The sequence below is a fragment of the Sinocyclocheilus grahami genome, unplaced genomic scaffold, assembly GCF_001515645.1.
Source record: "Sinocyclocheilus grahami isolate Dianchi unplaced genomic scaffold, SAMN03320097.WGS_v1.1 scaffold660.1, whole genome shotgun sequence".
Lineage (NCBI taxonomy): Eukaryota > Metazoa > Chordata > Actinopteri > Cypriniformes > Cyprinidae > Sinocyclocheilus > Sinocyclocheilus grahami.
The window spans coordinates 207,779-228,169 of NW_015505839.1; the positions used below are offsets into that span (position 1 = coordinate 207,779).

The 20,391-nt window shown below is 38.0% G+C and overlaps 1 protein-coding gene and 1 pseudogene across 1 annotated transcript; both read left to right on the forward strand.

Annotated features, from left to right (window-relative positions):
* Nucleotides 1–2,117: 2,117 nt before the first annotated feature.
* On the forward strand, nt 2,118–10,392 carry LOC107558786 (NACHT, LRR and PYD domains-containing protein 3-like). The gene is given in 13 exon segments (XM_016242471.1): nt 2,118–2,224; nt 2,385–2,495; nt 3,222–3,291; nt 3,380–3,587; nt 3,679–3,879; nt 3,882–5,466; nt 5,548–5,721; nt 5,828–5,995; nt 6,368–6,541; nt 9,015–9,179; nt 9,623–9,793; nt 9,895–10,065; nt 10,175–10,392. Coding segments are annotated over 13 exon segments (3,465 nt in total). The 3' UTR covers nt 10,335–10,392.
* Nucleotides 10,393–17,020: 6,628 nt separating this feature from the next.
* The window catches only part of LOC107558787 (coiled-coil and C2 domain-containing protein 2A-like), a 52,435-nt pseudogene continuing 49,064 nt past the window's right edge, over nt 17,021–20,391 (forward strand).

Here is a 20,391-nt window from a genome sequence, read left to right on the forward strand (position 1 = left end):
CCACCGTCTCAACGGAGGTACCGAAAAGTTCGGAAGGCGAAACCGGAGCATCGAAAAGAAAGCCCCTCTCATTCTTCCCGATATCTGCCAGGTTCACCCACAGATGTCTCTCCGTTACTACCATTGCCGCCATAGACCTGCCAATAATGGAGGCGGCCTGCTTAGTAGCACGGAGAGCAAGATCCGTGGTGCGGCGCAGCTCAGCTACCTCATCAGGAGAAAGGCCCTCCAGCCTGATACGCCTGGAGCACCGCCATAGTGTGCAACGAAGCCACAGCCTGACCTGCTGCTGCGTATGCCCTGCCATTTAAGCGCGAAGGGGCTTAGATGGCAAGGAGGGAGTATTAAGGGAGGACGTCTCACCCATAGAGAGATGGCTAGTCAGCGTCTCTTCTACAGGGGGCATCCTCTCATAGCCGTTTTCACGCATCGCCTCAACATTCTGCTAGTGCTCGCCATAATAATAAGATGGAGATCGCTCTTACCACGTTCAAATGTACGCTTCAAACAAAACAGTCATTGAAGACAAAGAAGTGAATGACATGTTCTCCCGGCGCCTATTTATACTAATAGTCGCACCGTTAGTGACGTCATGGGCTGTCGCCGGCCAACGTGTTGTTGGTGTTTTTTCAATGTATGCTTCAGACAGGGGTCACGACGAGGCGTTCCCCATAGCACCTCCTAGAGGACGCAGTTCGTAATTCCCTTGAAAGGGAATCAGGGTCACTCTTAATACATATCTATTGAAAGAATGAGCTAACCTACAAAGGGACACTTTTTATGAGTATTTGAATGTATTGAAATATTCCAAGTGCTAGGACGCATTTTGTTGTATGGGGTGATTTTGCTTTTAGTTGTCTCCAAAACTATACAGTAAAATGCCTTGAAAATTAATAGAGTGATAGTCAGGGTCACTCCGAATACATATTAATTGAAAGAATGAGCTAACCTATAAACGAACATTTTTTATGAGTGTTGGAATATACGGAAATAATCAAAATTCAACAATGGAGTTTGATGGTTTGGGTGATTTTGCTTTTAGTTGTCTCCAAAACTATACAGTAAAATGCCTTGAAAATTAATAGAGTGATAGTCAGGGTCACTCCGAATACATATTAATTGAAAGAATGAGCTAACCTATAAAGGAACATTTTATATGAGTGTTGGAATATGCGGAAATAATCAAAGTGCAACAATGGAGTTTGATGTTTGGGTGATTTTGCTTTTAGTTTTCTCCAAAACTGTACAGTAAAATGCCTGAAAATGAAGACAGTGATAGTCAGGGTCACTCTGAATACATATGAATTGAAAGAATGAGCTAACCTTTAAAGGAACACTTTTTATGAGTGTTGGAATACTGGACACAGTGGAAGTGCTAGGACGCATTTTGTTGTTATACACACTCACACACACACAAACATTAAATAAAAAAAAACAATGATTATAAAACATTAATATTAACATTTATAAACATTAATAAATTATTTATAATAATGTACAATACAAATGTTTATGTACAAAAATAATGTATTTACAAACTAAAAATAAAAGTTAAAATAAGCCAATTATAAAGGAAACGTCGGTATGACAGCTTCTTTACATGCATTTTGACTGCTCTCAGCACCGCAAGTGCACAATTACACGCGCAAGACAAAAAAAAGTGCGGCTGGCTTGACCGTGCATTTTCAAAGCGCGGCTGGTTTGACTGCAGTGTTCAAATTTAAGGGGAGGAAAAACAAACAAACAAACAAAAACTTATATTTTCTCTCGGTTTTCCTGCATGAAAATTGAGCATGTGAAGTCGTTCCAAATTAAGTTTGTCATTGTTGTTGTTCATCTTGTTTCTCCTCTTATTTATTATTACTTGATATGCTACATATTAACCATTTTTAATTGGTTAATTGGTTTGATTTCAATTTTTTCAAACCCTCATCCACATCCGAAAATGAGGGGTATGATGGGACCCCTCAATTCGAACAATGGTGGCTCCCATGTCATATACATACTGGCTTAGGCAAATAAAACAGGAAGTATGGAAATTATGTTTAACTGACAGAAAGCACGATTTCCTAAATGTCGACTTTAGGATCTTTTAAGGTGTCTGGAAAAACGCTGCCATGAGTGAGTCAAGTGAAACCAAAGATAATGTTACATCCAGCCTTGAGGACAAAAGCAGCGGCAGCTGCTCCCCTACTGAACCCCACACATCCAATCAATCCGAAAGGTATGTTTGTTTATTTATTTATTTATTGTTTATTAATGATTCAAAAATCTCTGCATGTAATCCTATTGGTTAATTTGATGGCTTCGAACAGAACAACGATTAAAAAGAGATTCTTTGTTCAGTTCCTGATGTTGACTTGATTCCCTGAATGTTTTTGTAGTGTTGAGGTTCATCAGCAGAAGAGAGCTGCCTCTTCAGTGATTAGCCATGTTTCTATGAAGAGTGATGCATCAATGGATCCTCCAGTTAAATTCCAGGAGGAAGATCAGAGGTAATACACACTTATTTAGTGAGGCTATAGTGATCTGGCTGACATCTTTCTCATCATAAGCCAACATTCAAAATATTTATTTTCTAGTTTAGTTTGGTAAATGTCTGGACTTTGGACAGGATGCCGCATCACCACCTCGGGTGTGCATTATTTTCATATATATATATATATAGGGTGATATTCAGTGCTCATTTTCAGTTTTATGGACAAATTTAAGCCTACATTGTTGTTGCAAATTCTTTATTTTTTCAACCATTTTAGTTAGGAGCCTTGATTATGCAATCATTACAATGATTGCTATAAGCTAATATTTACAAAGTGACCTTCAGTCATTCAAGCTGTACATTTTATCAGCATTAAACCCATGAATTTGTGTTATTTGTGAAATGCTCTACCAGTTGAGCTGCACATTTATTTGATTTCCCTTACACTGTTTACACAGAATGATGACATCCTTCTCTTTATTAACGAATTAGGCGTTTCAGCTATTAAATCACTGTATGTTCTGTTCTGTCAAAGTCTCTCGGGAGATTGGCTCAGCTCTTCTGCGCACACCCATGTATCTGTTCAGAGTAACTGGTCAATGGAGCCACCAACTAATCTCCATATGACTGATTCTCCCGTCCAACGGTTTGTATTCATTTTGCCTGATTCTTAAAAACACTCATAGATATTCAATCATATTTTTCATCAATTTTCAAGTTTAATACTTTGTTTTAAATGCAGAGAGCAGCCAACAGAAATGCACCACCAATCGACCCCAAAGACACAAATGGCCCTTGCTGCTATTTTGCGGGTTAGCCAATTTATTTATTTACTTTTTACATTATTTACATTCAAAAGAAGAGTAAAATATTCAATAAAGTGTCTCTTTTTCATCTTAGCAACTTCAATGCAATGTGATCACTTTTGTAAAGAAGGAACTCAGAAAAATCGACAGCGTATTGAACCCTGATCTCACAGAGTGTACAAAGAGTCCACCAGATGAAGAAGACGAATTTGCTCTTGAAGCCAGAGAAGCAACAGTCAAAATCACATTACATATTTTGAAGTGTATGAAGGAGCAAAGCCTCTTTGACAAACTTCTTCAATGTTAGTATATGTGTATATGCATGGTTAGAGCATATAGTTTACATTAAGGGCAGACAAAGAGGAGTAACAATTTGTTTCTTATTTTATGTAGTTCATCAAATTGATGCTTGTCAGCAAAAGCTTAAATCCAGTTTGAAGAACAAGAGCCAATGTATATTTGAAGGTATTGCTAAGCAGGCAAATCCAGCCCTACTCAACAAAATCTACACAGAGCTCTACATCACAGAAGGAGGGATTGGAGAAGTCAATAATGAGCATGAGGTGAGACAGATTGGACACCAGAGACACAGGAAACTCCAATCAAATGCAATGACATCTTTAAAGCCTTACCTGGACAAAACAAGCCCATCAGAACCGTACTGACTAAAGGAGTTGCTGGAATTGGAAAAACAGTCTCTGTGCAGAAGTTTGTTCTGGACTGGACTGAAGGAAAAGCCAACCAAGATGTTCATTTTGTGTTTCCATTGTTTTTTCGGGAGCTGAATTTGATTGGCAAAGAGCAGTACACACTGGAGCAACTTGTTTATTTGTTCTTTAGAGAAATCGAGGGATTCAAACTTTCAAACTTGGAGAAGTTCAAAGTCATATTTATCTTTGATGGTTTGGATGAGTGCCGACTGCCTCTTGATTTTAGGAACAGCAAAAGGTGCTCTGATATAACTGAAACGGCCTCTGTGGATGTGCTGCTGACCAATCTCATCAAGGGGAATCTGCTTCCATCAGCTCTCCTCTGGATCACCTCTCGACCAGCAGCAGCCAGTCAGATCCCTCCCGAGTGTGTCGACCAGGTCACAGAGGTACGAGGGTTCAATGACCCTCAGAAGGATGAGTATTTCAGGAAGAGAATCAGTGATCAGAGTCTGGCCAATAGAATCATCTCACACATGAAATCATCAAGGAGCCTCTACATCATGTGTCACATCCCAGTCTTCTGCTGGATTTCAGCCACTGTTCTACAGAGAATGTTGAGTGAAGCAGAGAGTTGTCAGATCCCCAAGTCTCTAACTGAAATGTACACACATTTCCTGATCTTCCAGACATTGCAGATGAAAGATAAGTACAAGGAACTACATCACTTGGATCCACACTTGAGTAGAAACAACATCATGTCGCTTGGAAAACTGGCCTTTCGGCAACTGAGGAAAGGTTTTGTGATCTTCTACGAAGAAGACCTGATAGAGTGTGGCATTGATGTCAAGGATGCATCAGTATATTCAGGACTTTGCACCCAGATCCTCTGGGAGGAGTTCGGCCTATACCAAAAGAAGGTCTTTTGTTTTGTGCATCTGAGTTTCCAAGAGTACCTTGCTGCTTTGTTTGTTCACCTTCACTGGTTTACAACTCAAAATCCCAGTAGCGATGAATTCAAGATACCATTCCAAGACACAGACTTTGGGGAGCTCTGCATGGATTCATCTCTGTTTGATCTACACAAGAGTGCAGTAAATCAGGCTTTAAAGTCAAGGAATGGGCACTTTGACCTTTTCCTCCGCTTCCTCCTCGGCCTTTCACAGGAGCGCAGTGAGACCTTGTTTCGCCATCTTTCAATACAAATAGGACACATCACACACAGCAATGAGAACACGGTCACGTACATAAAAGAAAAGCTTGGGACAGGTCTTAGCCCCGAGAGGTCTATCAATCTTTTCCACTGCCTCAATGAACTGAACGACCACTCTCTTGTCAAGGAAATCCAAACGTACCTTCACTCCGGACAACTTTCAATGGAGGTACTTTCAAATGCGCAGTGGTCGGCTCTAGTCTTTGTGCTGCTCACCAGTGATGAAGGACTGGAGGTTTTTGACTTGAGAAAATTCTTCAAATCAGATGAGTGTCTTTTCAAGCTTCATCCCGTTATCAAAGCCAGTCGGATTGCAATGTAAGTGCCATCAAACTTCTCATTTCAAAGTACAGGTACAGTTTTGAAGATATGGTAAGAGATTTGTTTTATAATTCTTAGATTGTCCTCATGTAAACTGACGAAGAAAAGCTGTTCACCTTTGGCTTCTGTTCTTGAGTCCAATCCCAATGTCCTGAGAGAACTGGACCTGAGTTTCAATGACCTTGGAGACAAAGGGGTGAAAAGTCTCTGCTCTGGACTGAGGAGTCCACATTGCAAACTACAGACACTAAAGTACATTTCTGCCTCTAGCTTACCTACAGTATTAAAATCCAACACATATCACAGATGTCATAATACAGTTGGTAAATGGCTATCCCTCTCCATTGTTTCCTTCTAGACTGGAGTTTTGTGGATTCAGAAGAGACAGCTGTTCAGCCCTTGTTGCTGCTCTTACGTCAAACCCATCACATCTTAAGGAGCTGGATTTGAGCTACAATAACATTGGAAATGATGCAACAACCAGGCTTTTGGGTTTAGTGCCAGACTGTGGGCTGGAGACTCTTAGGTCTTTATTTTTGTTTTATTTTTTTCCAGTGACTTGGTGGATATTGATATGATAGTTATCAGTTTAGTTCAGGAGTCAAAATCCTTCAGCCAAATTCCCTCTTTCAGTAATCCTTTGTTGAAGTCACACAACTCATCTTTGGATGGGTTGGAAAATGTGACAAAATTCATCTTTCCAACCAAACCGTGCCCCGCTGGTTATGCACTAAATTGTGCAGAGGATGTGTTAATTTGCTCAACCCTGTGGTAACATGGCACAACGCAGCACAGAACTATTTGACTTCCCAAATTGCTAAAACAGAACTAGTAGAAAGAGTTGATGACTATATTGCTGACATTCAATCATTCAACAGATATTAATTTTCTCTTGCAGGCTTTCAAGCTGTGGGATCACAAAGGAGGCCTGTGCTTTCCTCACATCTGCGCTGAGTTCAAAACCCTGCCAACTTAAGAAACTGGACCTAAGTGATAATAGACTTTGGGATTTAGGAGTTGGGATGTTTTCTGGTTTACTTGCAAACCCAAACTGTAACCTCGAAGAGTTGAGGTAGGTGTGCAATGATCTTATGTGTGGAAAATGTCTCTTTTATTTGCCGCCTTATACTGTTTAGTGGCCAAGAACTGAAGGTGTGTAGAAAGGGCTGGATTGATAATCTGGGCATTTTACCCGGTCAAATTTGGTACATTCATAGGGGAGATTGAGTCTCTAACCCTGGTCCTGGAGAACCCCCAACAGTACACACTTTGGATGTCTCTCTCATCTGATGCAAACATTTCAGGTCCCTATTAAATGAGTAGGGTTGAGTAACAAAACCCGGGCCAATATGGCACCGGTACCTATGTAACCAGTATGTACTAGAACCGAATCAGAACGCAGATTTCAGTGCCACTTAAATGCCTGAGCGATCGATTGAAATATTTGTCCTGGTTCTCAGAAATGGACGTAAGAAGCATGGGCGTCGCAAGGCCATTTTTAGCGGGGCTATAGCGATTAGCTCCATAAACTGTACACAAATTCGTGATCGCCTCAGAGTCAGTCCCCTTTAAATTTCATATGAAAAGGGCGGCAGACTTCGTCTCCTCCCCATCTTTCAGCGCGCTCTTCAATCCACAGCGTGAGCAGACTCAAACAGAAACAGAGGACACACGGTGTGTTTATCGATAGATTGTTATAATATCTGTATCTGTGCAGTTCTTTGTCATACATACAGTTTACAAAAGGTCACGAGGGAGCAATCGGTTTCCCATCTAACGTTACTGTAAAGTTTTCACTGCGTTTACCCCTCATCACACCACAGCTGTTTCCTCCAGCGAAAATCTAGCCCTCTAGCATAAAATGATCATGTTGCTATTTTTATTTGAAAATGTTATATTTAATATAAAACATATTACAGTGCATGTGGCATACCATACAGTCATTCACAGAACTGATTAAAGACAGGACTCAATCAATTCACTCATTTGAACTAAATATCAGAGTGATTGACAGAGATACAGTAGGAACATTATGTGTGGTTTTGTATTAAATATTGTTTTGTATTAAATAATGACCCAGATCGTGAAATATATTTATTAGCCTTAGAGTAAGGGAAGCACAACTCGGGAAATGAGAGCATCCGAGGAGCACGTGAATGCTATGTATATTTATTTTAAATATTTTTAATGTTCTTTAATGTTATCCATTGTTGTTTTAGTTTTTTGTGTGGCACCGGTACCGTTTTAAAGTATCGATTTGGCACCGGTATCGTAAAAAAAAACAATCGATACCCAACCCTACTAATGAGCTGATGAGTTGAATCAGGTGTGTTTGTTTAGGGAGACATAAAAAGGTTTTGTTGTTCCTAAGTATAGAGTTGGGGTTACTCCAGGTTCTGGGGCTCGTTCTTCGTACGTCGCTAACTCAGTTAGATGGATTTGATTGTTGACGATTTGGCATGATCTTGGATTATTTGGTTTTTCGAAGCTCATCCTGGACTTGCTGTCATAGCAACAGCTCCGTAAGCTTAAACCTGCTCGGGACTGCCACTGCTACTCTATTACAAGAGTACACTACTAATCCGGGGACAATCATTTAAAATAATAGTAATTAATTAATTAGAAAATAATATTATAATGTTGTGTAATCTATAATACTATAGACAGCCAGTTTTACTCATTGAAATATTTATTCGTGATAAAATAATAACTTTATAATTGTATTGGAGACTTACACACATGCTGTACAGTTAATCTGAGTTGTGCATTAATTTGAGTGATGACAGATATTATGGCAGTGGCTTGATGGAGCGCAGGAGATGCACATAACATGATCTTGACCTTTAAGAAACTTTACTTAATGCGATCACATAACAAATCTGCTTCAAAGATAAAATGACATGAATTGCTAATTACAACATTGAATAAAAATGTAATATATGTACAAATATTAGAAATTGTGAATATAAATAATTAGGAATGTAAAAAAATAAAATAAAAACAGTGCACATTTCATTTATCTATTATAACATGTATGTAGTTTTGTTCACATGGCTGTTTCCTTATATAGGTCCAGGAATTTGTCAAGTTTTTCGTCAGATGTCTTTTTTAATTCTATGATGTCATTACGTTGCTGTCTCGCCACATTGCTGATCATGGTTTCGAGTATCGATACTGCCCTTTTCAATGAACATCTCAACACAGGGATCTGTCAAACTATCTCAGATGTGTTACGCGAGGTACGAAGAACGGACCCCAGGATTGGGAACCACTGCTATAATGCAAACAGCACCAAAATTACATTATGCTTCTTTTCAATAATTTCATAATCCATGTCATTTGGTTCCCTGGGGTCATGCCAGGTTCAGTGATACCAGTGGTTTCAAATTATGCCCAACTCAATATTACTTTTTTTTTTTGTATCACATGGCGACTGATACATGCCAAACCATATCAACAAATTCGCAAGTGAATAGGAAGTGAGGCTGTATCTTTAGATCACGTTGGTGTATTGAAATTCATTCCCAAGAATTTTCCTTTTTTAGATTAGAGAGACTAATCTTACAACTTACAACTAAAAGTTGTGGGCTGGGTCTGGAGAACTCTCGTCTCCGAGCTCTAGATCTCTCTGACAATGACGTGCAGGATTCTGGGATGAAGCAGCTCATGAACTCACTGAAGGATCCATCCTGTAAACTTGAGAAATTAAGGTTAGGCTTCAATTTTTAACATTTTCACAGCACTTGATTGGAGTGTTTGAGAGCTGTCTTTGTGTAAAACCGATAATATATTTTTGTTGTGATAATTATATTCAACTTTTATCCAACATAAAATTAACCTAACATGAGAAGTAGCAGAAATAAATTTAATTAACTAATGTGATTACAAAAAAACATAACTACGTTTTGTGTGCAGCCCTGTAATTTTTTAGTTTGACCTCCTGAGGTTAATAAAATTTACTGTAAGTTAAGCGACTTGTTAAAAAAAGAAAAAAAGACTTGCATAAAAAAGTTTGGCTTTTTAGGCTAGAAAATATCTTGTCATATGTACTGATAATGATTGATTAATCAACTCCTACATAACAGGTTTGAAATATGATGTCCATTCATTATCATGGAATTATAAATGAAACGTTTTTTGCCATATTCTCCAGGCTGTCTTGTTGCAGACTGACAGATAAGGGTTTCTCGTCTCTGGCTTCAGCTCTGAGATCAAACCCCTCCGGCCTAAAAGAGCTCGATTTGAGCAAAAATTTCCCTGGATGCACTGGAATAATGCAGCTTTTTACAGTCCTTAGAGAAAACACTGCTCTCGAAAAGCTGTGGTCAGTATTTGCCTTAAGGCTGGATGGTTGCATCAAGTATATCAAATAAAAGTCTTACACTTTTAAAGATTATAATTGTTTTGAATTCTATATCTCTGCAGTCTAGACTCTTGTGAACTCACTCCAGATATGTGCGGTTCAGCAGCTAAAGGTCTGAGCCAAAGCTTAAACCTGAACGAGTTGAACCTAAGCAACAGCAACCTAAAAGATGAAGGTGTTCGGCTGCTTTGTCTTCGACTACAGGAAGGCAGTTGTGCGATGAAGTCTTTAAAGTAAGATTAAATAATCATTGACTTTGACATTTTATCTATGTAAACAAACAGAGAATGCATATTTAGGAATTATAAAATCTTCATTTTTTTTCATCTGTTTTCATTTTAGATTATCCAACTGTGGTCTCACTGACAGCAGCTGTCAATACTTGGCTTCAGTTCTTAGTTGTCAGTCCATATCTGTTGAGCTGGACCTGAGCAGAGACGCCATCAGCCAGCAGAAGGAGCAGTTTCTGATTTCTATATCAAACATCAATCTTTTATTCTAGTTTATATGCAAGTGTTGTGTCACATTTTTGCAGGTGAAGGTTTCGGATCTTCAGCAAGCCGTGGAGACTGTAGATATTAAGGTTACACTTTATTTCGATAGTCCACTTTAGACATTCTACTAACTATATGTAACTTCGTAACTACATGTCAACTACATGTCAACTAATTCTCATTAATTTGCAACTACATGTCTACTAACTCTCAGAGTAGACTGTTAGGGTAGGTTTAGGGTTAGTAGAATAACTTGACAAAGAAAGTGTTAGAAGATATTAAGCAGACAGTCTACTAATACTCTATTAACTACTAGTTGACATGTAGTTACAAAGTTACTTACTGTTAATAGAATGTCTAAAGTGGACTATCAAAATAAAGTGTTACCGATATTAATGTATGGTTGCTGGCGGAAAATGTGTCAATGAAATGGATTAGAATGTAGAGAAGACAAAATAAAGGCATGCATATGGTGCAGTTTGTGCAGCAATGTCATTGTATAATTTCTTCACTGTTCATTATGTAGTGTGCGATTGCTGTGGGAAATGTGTGAGCTCACTGAGGAACGCTGGAGGCGTGTCTTTTAAGTGGGTGGTTAAAAACTCTCTCCTGAATGCTGAAAGATCACTGCACACATCTTACAGAAATGCACTCATTCAGAGAGACTGATGAATGGAGAGGGATGGAGACATGCATGAGCATGAGGACAGATAAAGAGAAGCCATAGAGAGTGACAGCAGTGCAGAGGGAGAGATGATTATGCCATATATGTATCTGCTGCAGACGTTCGGCTTATTCATGGATGTACAGAAAGGAAGAAAGAAAAGAAGTAAAGCACAAAAAGAGAAACTAGGATACGGCTCACACTGAGGAATTCAAACAAGCAAAGAACAGCACCGAAAGAATAAATCAAGACGACGAAAACAATCCTGCAACAGAAACCGGCAAGTCACTACTTTTGTTGTTTAGAGCATTTATTAAACAGGTTCAAAGGTGCTGCATTTTTCTGGTTTTGTCATCAGTTGTGTAACTTTTTAATAAAAGATGCTTTTCAAAGATATCAGAGATTATATTAATTAATTAATTAATTAATTAATTTGGCTAAGATCAGGTCTCGTGTTTTTCATGTGTTGAAAATGCAAAGAAATAGTTTCGAAAAAATTTTTTTTTTATCATTTATTCCCCCTCATGTTGTTTCAAACCCCACAATAAAAGAAACGCATAAGTAACAACTCAAGATTTGGTTCTGTTTCTCACACAAATCTTTTGCAAGACTTTTAATAGTGCACAAGTCATATGGATCACCATCATGATACTTTTAATGTGCGTTTCTGTCATTTCTGGAGTTTCACAGCCTCAGTTCACATTTACTTTTATTGTATGAAAAAAGCAAAAAAAGCAAACACACCACAAAAGAAAGACATATGGGTTTGGAAAAACATGAGAGTTCGTAATCGATTAGTTTTCATTTTTTGGTTGAGCTTGTCCTTTAACAGACTGCAGTATTGAGAGTTGAGTGTGTTGTCACAGTAACAGTGTTTGTCTCTCAAGGGAGGATGTTTGGTGCTATCATTTCACACTTCTGCTGAACGTCACAGATGTTTAATTTGCAGTCTCCATCTCAAACCACATTTAAGAGCGTATAAATGTGTGTTACGGCCCAATCTGCTGTCACAGCTGTGCTTGGCTCATCAGTACAACTATGAAGGACAGATTTCTAAAAATATAAATTCTTTTGGGAACGGTGATATGATTTTCGACACTTTTTGTTTATAGAGATTCACTTAAACCTGATCTCTGTATCTTTCACATGAGCACCGCAGCTTAGCAAGACCAAGTCCCAATGGCCTGTATTACTTGTATGGTTTCAGAATGGTTTATTTGAGTGCTAAAAATCAGCTGGTCTCAATATTTGGGTGGCAAAATTCAGAAAGCCAAAGATGAGCACACCAGCATGGATGTAGTCCAACTCTCTTGTGTCTCTCAACATGTGCTTGTTTGCTCTTCTGTGCATTACCAGATGTATTTTGCTAATTTTATAAACTTAACAAAATCACAATTTCATGGCTCAAAATCTCCAAATATCACAAAAAGCCTTAGAATATATATATATATATATATATATATATATATATATATATCACGCCTCAGTTTATTTGCAGCATTCCAGGTCAACCAGGAGCACCGGGAAGGACCGGACCCCCTGGGCCTCGTGGGGAGGATGGCCATGTCGGAATCCCAGGAAGAGATGGGAGGGAAGGGCGGAAGGGGGAAAAGGGAGAAAAAGGAGAACCAGGTAGAGGAATTACCTAACCAACTGAATGGTTTTTCAGGCAAAGCTAGTCTAGAATGGTGTGAAAGATCACAAAATGTTTGCCGCTAAAGTTAACTGAAAATGATTCTAGGTCAAGGTTCCTCAAATCTGACATTGAAAGGACGCTGCCATGCAGGGTTTAGATTAAACCCTGATCAAACTCACCTACCTGCTACTCTTGCAGTGTCTCAATTCAATAGCTGTGCCCTTCACAAGTCACATTTGTCGGGAGCATACATTATTGAGGCTGCCTCAATACAGAAAAGTCATCATTACATTACAAAGTAAGAAAGAAATACAGTAATTAATGAATTTTCTGAAATGAGACATCCTCATGCAGCTGACAAATGTGACGTCCAGAAGGCACAGCCTTCGAAATGAGAGACTTTACAGGACAGTGGCTCTCCAGGGACAGATTTGAGGAACCCTGTTCTAGGTTTTTCTCCTCATTCTGCTCTTTGGTACAATTTTAGTCTTTAGCTTTACTCTTGATCCAGATATAGCTTGATCTTGATTGGCTGGTTCAGGTGTGTTTGATTAGGATCGGAACTAAACTCTGCAAGAAAGTGGACCTCGAGGGCCAGAGTTGAGAACCCTTGCAGTAGAACAGGGGTGTCAAATTCAGTTCCTGGAGGGCCACTGTCCTGTAGAGTTCAGCTCCCCAGTTAAACACACCTAATCCAGCTAATAAAGGTATTCAGGGTTACTAGAAGTGCAGAACAGTGGCCCTCCAGGAACTGAATTTGACACCCCTGTTCTACTGCAAGGGTTCTCAACTCTGGTCCTCGAGGTCCACTTTCTTGCAGAGTTTAGTTTGACACATGCGCGGTAGAACATGTCTGGATGTTTGCTTCAGTACATTTTCTGGTAAGTAATGACAGGTTATCACATTGTGAGAAATCACACACAGATAAACATCCTGTTAAGGATGAGTGATATCTTACAGAATAAAGACCTGAAGGAATTTTTATGATGTGAATGGCAGATTTCTAGTCCTGGGAGAAATCGGAGTTAGAGAAAGATAGACATCATTGCATTTTATCGTTTCCAATCACATCCACATCAAAATATGTTACAGTCTGAGTATGATGTTTTTTTACTAATGATCATTTGATCTAAATCATTTCAGACGGGGCCAGTGCAATTGGGATGTTGTTTGAAAGGATTTGCTATCTAATATACTAATATACTATTTCCATTTTTAAAATGCAGTTGTATAGTAAAACATTTTTTTATAAAATATATGTCAGTCAGGTGTGCTATTTTTGAACGGAAGAACGTGTCCAGTGTGAATGGCCTCTAACTTGCTGCAAATCGCCGTTTATATTGTTGATGCAGAATACTGAAAATGAAAATGTTGTTACCTATCATAAAAATAAAAGTGAGATGCTTTTTGACACTGTTGTACATTCCTATTGTTACATAGTGTTGTGGACAGGAAGACAGGAAATTCGAAATAGTGATCAACACACAGTCTTTAATCCAAAATGCAAAGGCAAACAGAACAGACGAGAGTATACAACACCATAAACGTAAACGAGACCGGACCCTGAACGCAGGAAAAAAGGAGGAACTTAAAGTCCGCGTGAACCGGAAGTTGCTGCCGACTTTATTTCAGTGTAGTGATGTATTTCCATCTGAAACGGAATATTGAATAGAGGGCATGGTTTTATGCTTGCGCTCCTCCTCTCTGTCTCTCACTCATAGCAATCTAACGGTTGGAGGGGTGTGTTTAAGGATATTCTGCCCAAGCCGTCAAACTGACATCATCAGAAAAGGAATGCCATTCCAGAGCGGAAGTAAATGTTCAGATTTTGATTAAAGATTATGAAGACAAACTATTTTTTTCAGCGGATTAACTTGCACAGATTAATTGTTTACATCAAGACTAGCAATGTGCGCTAGTAAAGTAAATGAAGTCAATTCTGATTTCATGCAGACTTTAAGTATACTGACAAACTAGGTAAATTAACAAAACACAGCTGAACTGAAGAACTAATCGTATTAGTAACTATGACAATTAAAGAGCAGTGGGAAACATCCAAATCCAAAGTTAGCTTCACTTCCTGTCTCATGAGATACCTTCATCTGATTGATTTTTGAAGGCAGAATCGATGTATCCTTCGCTGCCTTTGATATCCCACAATCCTGTGCGTTCCGTTCTGTGATGGTTGAGCTAAAAAATAAAGACGGCGTCTGAAAGTTGCATTTGGTGGTCAGTTTGTGTGTAAATGTATATTTCTGACAAACGTTTTTGCACTTTTCATGTTAGTTCTAGCGAGAAATCAGTATTGTAGTAATTAATTATTTGTTTAGTTATCACCAAAACTCATTCTATTTTGTTGTAGATCATTATGCTGACTCAGAAGCCAGTCCGAAATCAGTTTCATGAGGTGCCTTCATGCAAAAACGCTGCCTGCAAAGTCATTGCCTGATAGGGCAGTCAGGCAGCTGCCTAGTCTTTCGGACGCAGCCCATGAAACTAACGAAAACAGCCTAAACGTTCATGAAACATAAACTAACAGAACATATCTGTGACACTTACATACATCCAATCCCCAAGATTAAAGGTTTCAACTGGGGATTTAACAGGTGTAGGGTGAAAATGTTAACTTTTTCCACATTTGTTTGGAAGTAAATTTCCCCACTTCTTCCATATTTTGCACATACCAGTATATAGCCCACAACATATTCAGACTCATAGATCCCACTTAAAAATATATATAAACATATTTTAGGTGTGGATTTTGTATGTTAATAAGTAAATATGTAACATTAATAAAAAAAAAAAAGTAGTTACCCTTACAGAACAAAACACATGAATATCACATGTTCACATGTTATGAAATCTGAAATGTGCTTTGCACATGGGAAACGTGGTTTTGGAATGCTGTGAATGTGCACATGGGTTTCCACATGGGTTTAACTTATTTCATGTGATTTTAACTTGTGATTGCTCATGTGAAATGTATGTGATTTTTCTGTAAGTGTAACTACATTTTGTATTTAAACATTTACTTACTAAGGATACAAACGTGGGAAATATTATATTGTATATTAAACAAAGAGTATATACTGTTTAATTTGCTGACCAATAAATGCCATGACAACTCATGCTGCATTATTTCTTGCTGTGTGTATTCATGTGTCAAATGAACCCAAAGATTTGAACAGAAACTCCCTTGGTTTTATTGTGTCACTGAGTCACTTCTTGAATTCAGTTTAATTTGTCATATGAGAGTTTGTCTGCTATTAGAGGAAACAGCTCAACCATCTGGACTGTTCTGGGACCTTGACCTGAACAAAATTTCTGTGGCTATAAGAGTGTTAGAGTAATATTATATATATTTTGAATATTCTGGGCATTATACTTTTTTTTTTAAATCTGTTTATAAGAAGAAGAAAAGGGGGAAATTTGTTTCAAGGTTAATTTCAAAAGTTGTATAAATAGGATGATTGGACCAATATGTCCCTGTAATTCTGCACTGTGCGCTCATAAGCGAATTTTAGTGCGTAAATCCACTCCATGTGTCCCTACTAAAGGGATGAGAAATAGTGGGACAATGTGTTATTGCAGATGACAGATGATTGTGTCAGAGGATGGAAAAGTAAAAAATGTTTTATACTAAAGATCAGCACCTTCACATGAGTAATGCAACAAATGTAACCCAAAGATTTGAACAGAAACTCCCTTGGTTTTATTGTGTCACTGAGTCACTTCTTGAATTCAGTTTAATTTGTCATATGAGAGTTTGTCTGCTATTAGAGGAAACAGCTCAACCATCTGGACTGTTCTGGGACCTTGACCTGAACAAAATTTCTGTGGCTATAAGAGTGTTAGAGTAATATTATATATATTTTGAATATTCTGGGCATTATACTTTTTTTTTAAATCTGTTTATAAGAAGAAGAAAAGGGGGAAATTTGTTTCAAGGTTAATTTCAAAAGTTTTATAAATAGGATGATTGGACCAATATGTCCCTGTAATTCTGCACTGTGCGCTCATAAGCGAATTTTAGTGCGTAAATCCACTCCATGTGTCCCTACTAAAGGGATGAGAAATAGTGGGACAATGTGTTATTGCAGATGACAGATGATTGTGTCAGAGGATGGAAAAGTAAAAAATGTTTTATACTAAAGATCAGCACCTTCACATGAGTAATGCAACAAATGTACAGTGTTTTGCATTTATGGAAGCCAAAGCTCAGAATTCTGATTACAGCCATCTGAACAGGATCAAATAACTACAGTACAGAATGTGGACATGTATACTCACCGCATCGGTTGCTTTTGCATTCTTTGGGAAAAATGAAAAACAGCTTTACTGCAGAACACATTTGTTTTCTGGAGCAAACAGGAAGATATGTTTCCAAAAATACAATGAATGAGGTCAGATTTGTTTTTTCACTAAACTGAATGCCTGCTCACATGCTGCAGTAGACATCCTTGTTCTCTGGAGGGTTTTATTCATCTTATAATCTGAAAATCTACTGTCCAATAAATAGTTGAAATCAAAACAGAGTGAAGGGTTTGCTATTGAAACTGGTCTGAAGTCAAATCTCTATTAGGACGTATTTTAGAAATGAATCTAATACACTTGTGCTGTGTTTAAGATAGCATCACTCAGACTGTGATTAATGTAAGATTGGTTTTGGCGAAATAATACGCTTTCTATTTCACAGTCATGTGTAATAATAGATGGCATTATTAAATTAATAAGTAATTTATATATATATATATATATATATATATATATGAAAGCTTATTTATTGAGCTTTCAGATGATTCAGAAATTTCAAAAAATTGACCCTTATGACTGGTTTTGTGGTCCAGGGTCACATATACAGTTGTTTTCCTGTGACCATAAACTAAATATTGTAATACGCACTACACTTCAAAGGTTTGGGTTTTTTAAAGGATTTTATTCAGCAAGGACACATTAAATTGATCAAAAGTGACTATAAATACATTTATAATGTTACAAAATTTAAAATTCAGGTTTGATCACAGGAATAAATTACATTTTACAATATATTACAATAGAAAAGAAGTATTTTAAATAGTAATAATATTTCACAATTTTACTGTATTTTTTAATCAAATAATTTCTGCTTTGGTGAGTCTTCTTCTTTACACACCGCCTCTAGTTTAGAACTTGAAACGAATTCTGGTAGGATCCTGTCATGGTTTCCTCCTCCAGACGGATCCAGATGCACAGGCTGATGGAGACTCATCCTTTGCTGCCAGGCTGAAGTTTCGTGATGCAGCTAGACGTGCAGCCAATCACAAAAGGGTAAGAAACTGCTGTTTCTCCTGCAAGGATAAGAAGCATCCTCAAAAAGTAAAGAAAGGGTTATATATTATGTATTATAAAAGTGTACATTCAATCTGTTTGTGCTCTGTATAAATTAAGAAATAACATAGATGTGTGTTTGGTTTCTGAGCAGGCTGAGGCTGGTTTGCCGACTGCTGAAGAGGCGTACAACTTTTTCACCTTCAATTTTGACCCAGAGCCTCAACAGCAGCGGCGCCATAAGAAAACACACTCCAAGAGAAGAGAAGGAGAGGAAGAGGGGGAATCGGAGAGAGAGTATGAAAGAGAAGAAGAGTCTGAAGCCAGGGTGACTCGAGTTTGTATTTTCTCTGGTTGTGATTAGAAAACAACAAAATCAAGTTTGCAGCATTAATGTAAAGATGGACACTAACAAACAACAAGGTCAAATCCACACACAAATTCTAGCAGTGAATGCATGTTTAGGTTACACTTTATTTTAAGGTGTCTGTAACGGGGCGACAGAGACGTGAGACGTGCGGATCCATCTGCAAAGCTTTTATTCCTAAGAGAGTGTTTGTGATTTCTGCAGGGAAGGAAGTGGTTTGGAGATGATGGGTGTATTATTGCTCTGCCTGAGCCAATCAAAGTGTCCTCGTCCAGACCGCCTCTCTTCCAGCTGGAGGATGAGCTGGACCTAGCGCTGCAGGCTGTCTACAGAAAGGTCAGAGATCTAATTATCCATAGCGATAATTAAAATATTTTGTGTGTTTTTGTGCTGGTTCCTTTAGCCCATCATAGGTATTTTTTTCTAACCTTATTAAATGTATGCATCATAATTTTCTGTCGAATTGCTACATTTAAGCAACAAATGCATTTCGAATAATACAACACATACTGTTCAGAATAATTGCACATTCTGTTTAATGCAGCTCAGAGGTGGCATGAATGCAATAACGGTTGCATTAAAAATGCTATGACATTGATGTTTTCTGCAAAAAAAAGGACAGTATTCAAACGATACTTAAAATAAGAAACAAACTCTTAATCAGTAAGTTATTAAGTCATTCTTCTTCATGAAAGTGTCAGGGTCTGGCGTCTGGTGTTCTCCCTCTCTCCTCCAGAGGGCGCCAGCTCCCGGACTCCTATTCCCCAAACGGAAATATCCTGTAGGTTTGGAACACACCTTAAAATCTCATAGCAAATAATTATTTTTCTAATTCGGCTCAGCTCTAAAACATTCCATGTGTTATTATTTTTTATTTTTTCAAATCTTTGTCATTGTCTAAGACACATCAGGCCATCCACTCTTGGCTCTTTATGCTGTTGAATGCTAAAATGCAGTCCTGTAATGTTTACTAGTGCTTTTTGGTGCGATATGCTCCTTGCAGCCTGTTTCCAGGCAATATGAACTGCCAATAATTTTTGTGGCGATGAGAGGTGTGAGAACGGAGATGGGATCCAGATGTGTGATGATGTCACGGGTTCTGCTGTGAGACAGGGCAGCGAGGTCACATGTGCCTGTCACGACTCACAGGAGGTATGTAACAGAGGTTCTCATGTGCACGGACACACACAGAACGGAACGATAACACACCCATTCAGCCATGTGTGTTTTATCAATCTTAGAGGTGCTTGTGTGTTATGAATCCTGCATGCAAATAAAAGTGAGCCAGAAGAGGAGCACACTATTAAGTGCTCACAGACATGTGGAACTGAGGGACATTAAGTGTTTTGTTAATGCAACCCATTGGAACATGAAAGAGTGAAAATGAGAAACATCAAGCACGTGGCTGATGAACAATGAGAAAACTGAAGTATACCGAGTCCTCATGCACAGTACACTGCACAATACAGGCAAAAGAGCCAAGCTCAATCATTCATCAATCATAGTGAGATAAATAAAGAAAAAGGCACTTTCCATGGTACACGGAACAACATGCGACCTGCAACTATTAAAAAAGCTCTTTTTTTCTTTTTCAACAAGTGATAATAAAATGTGGACATGTCTAAATACAGTTTACAATAGAAATCTTTTCTAAAAATATACACACTACCATTCAAAAGTTTGAGGTCAGTACTTTCTTTTTTTTAAAGACATTAATACTTTTATTCAGCAAGGTTGTGTTAAATTGATAAAAGGTGATAGTAAAGACTTGTTAGAAAATATTTCTATTTATAAAAAAACAGGTTCCAAAAAATTAGGCAGTACAACTGTTTCCAACATAGATAATAAATCAGCATATGAGAATGATTTCTGAAGATCATGTGACACTGAAGACTGGAGTAATGATGCTGAAAATACAGCTGCGCATCACAGCAATAAATTACATTTGACAATATATTCACATAGCAAACAGTTATTTCAAATTGTAATAATATTTCACAACTGTATTTTTTCTGTAATTTTGATCACATAAATGCACCCTTGATAATCAGAAGAGACTTCTTTAAAAATCTTACTGATCCCACACTTTTG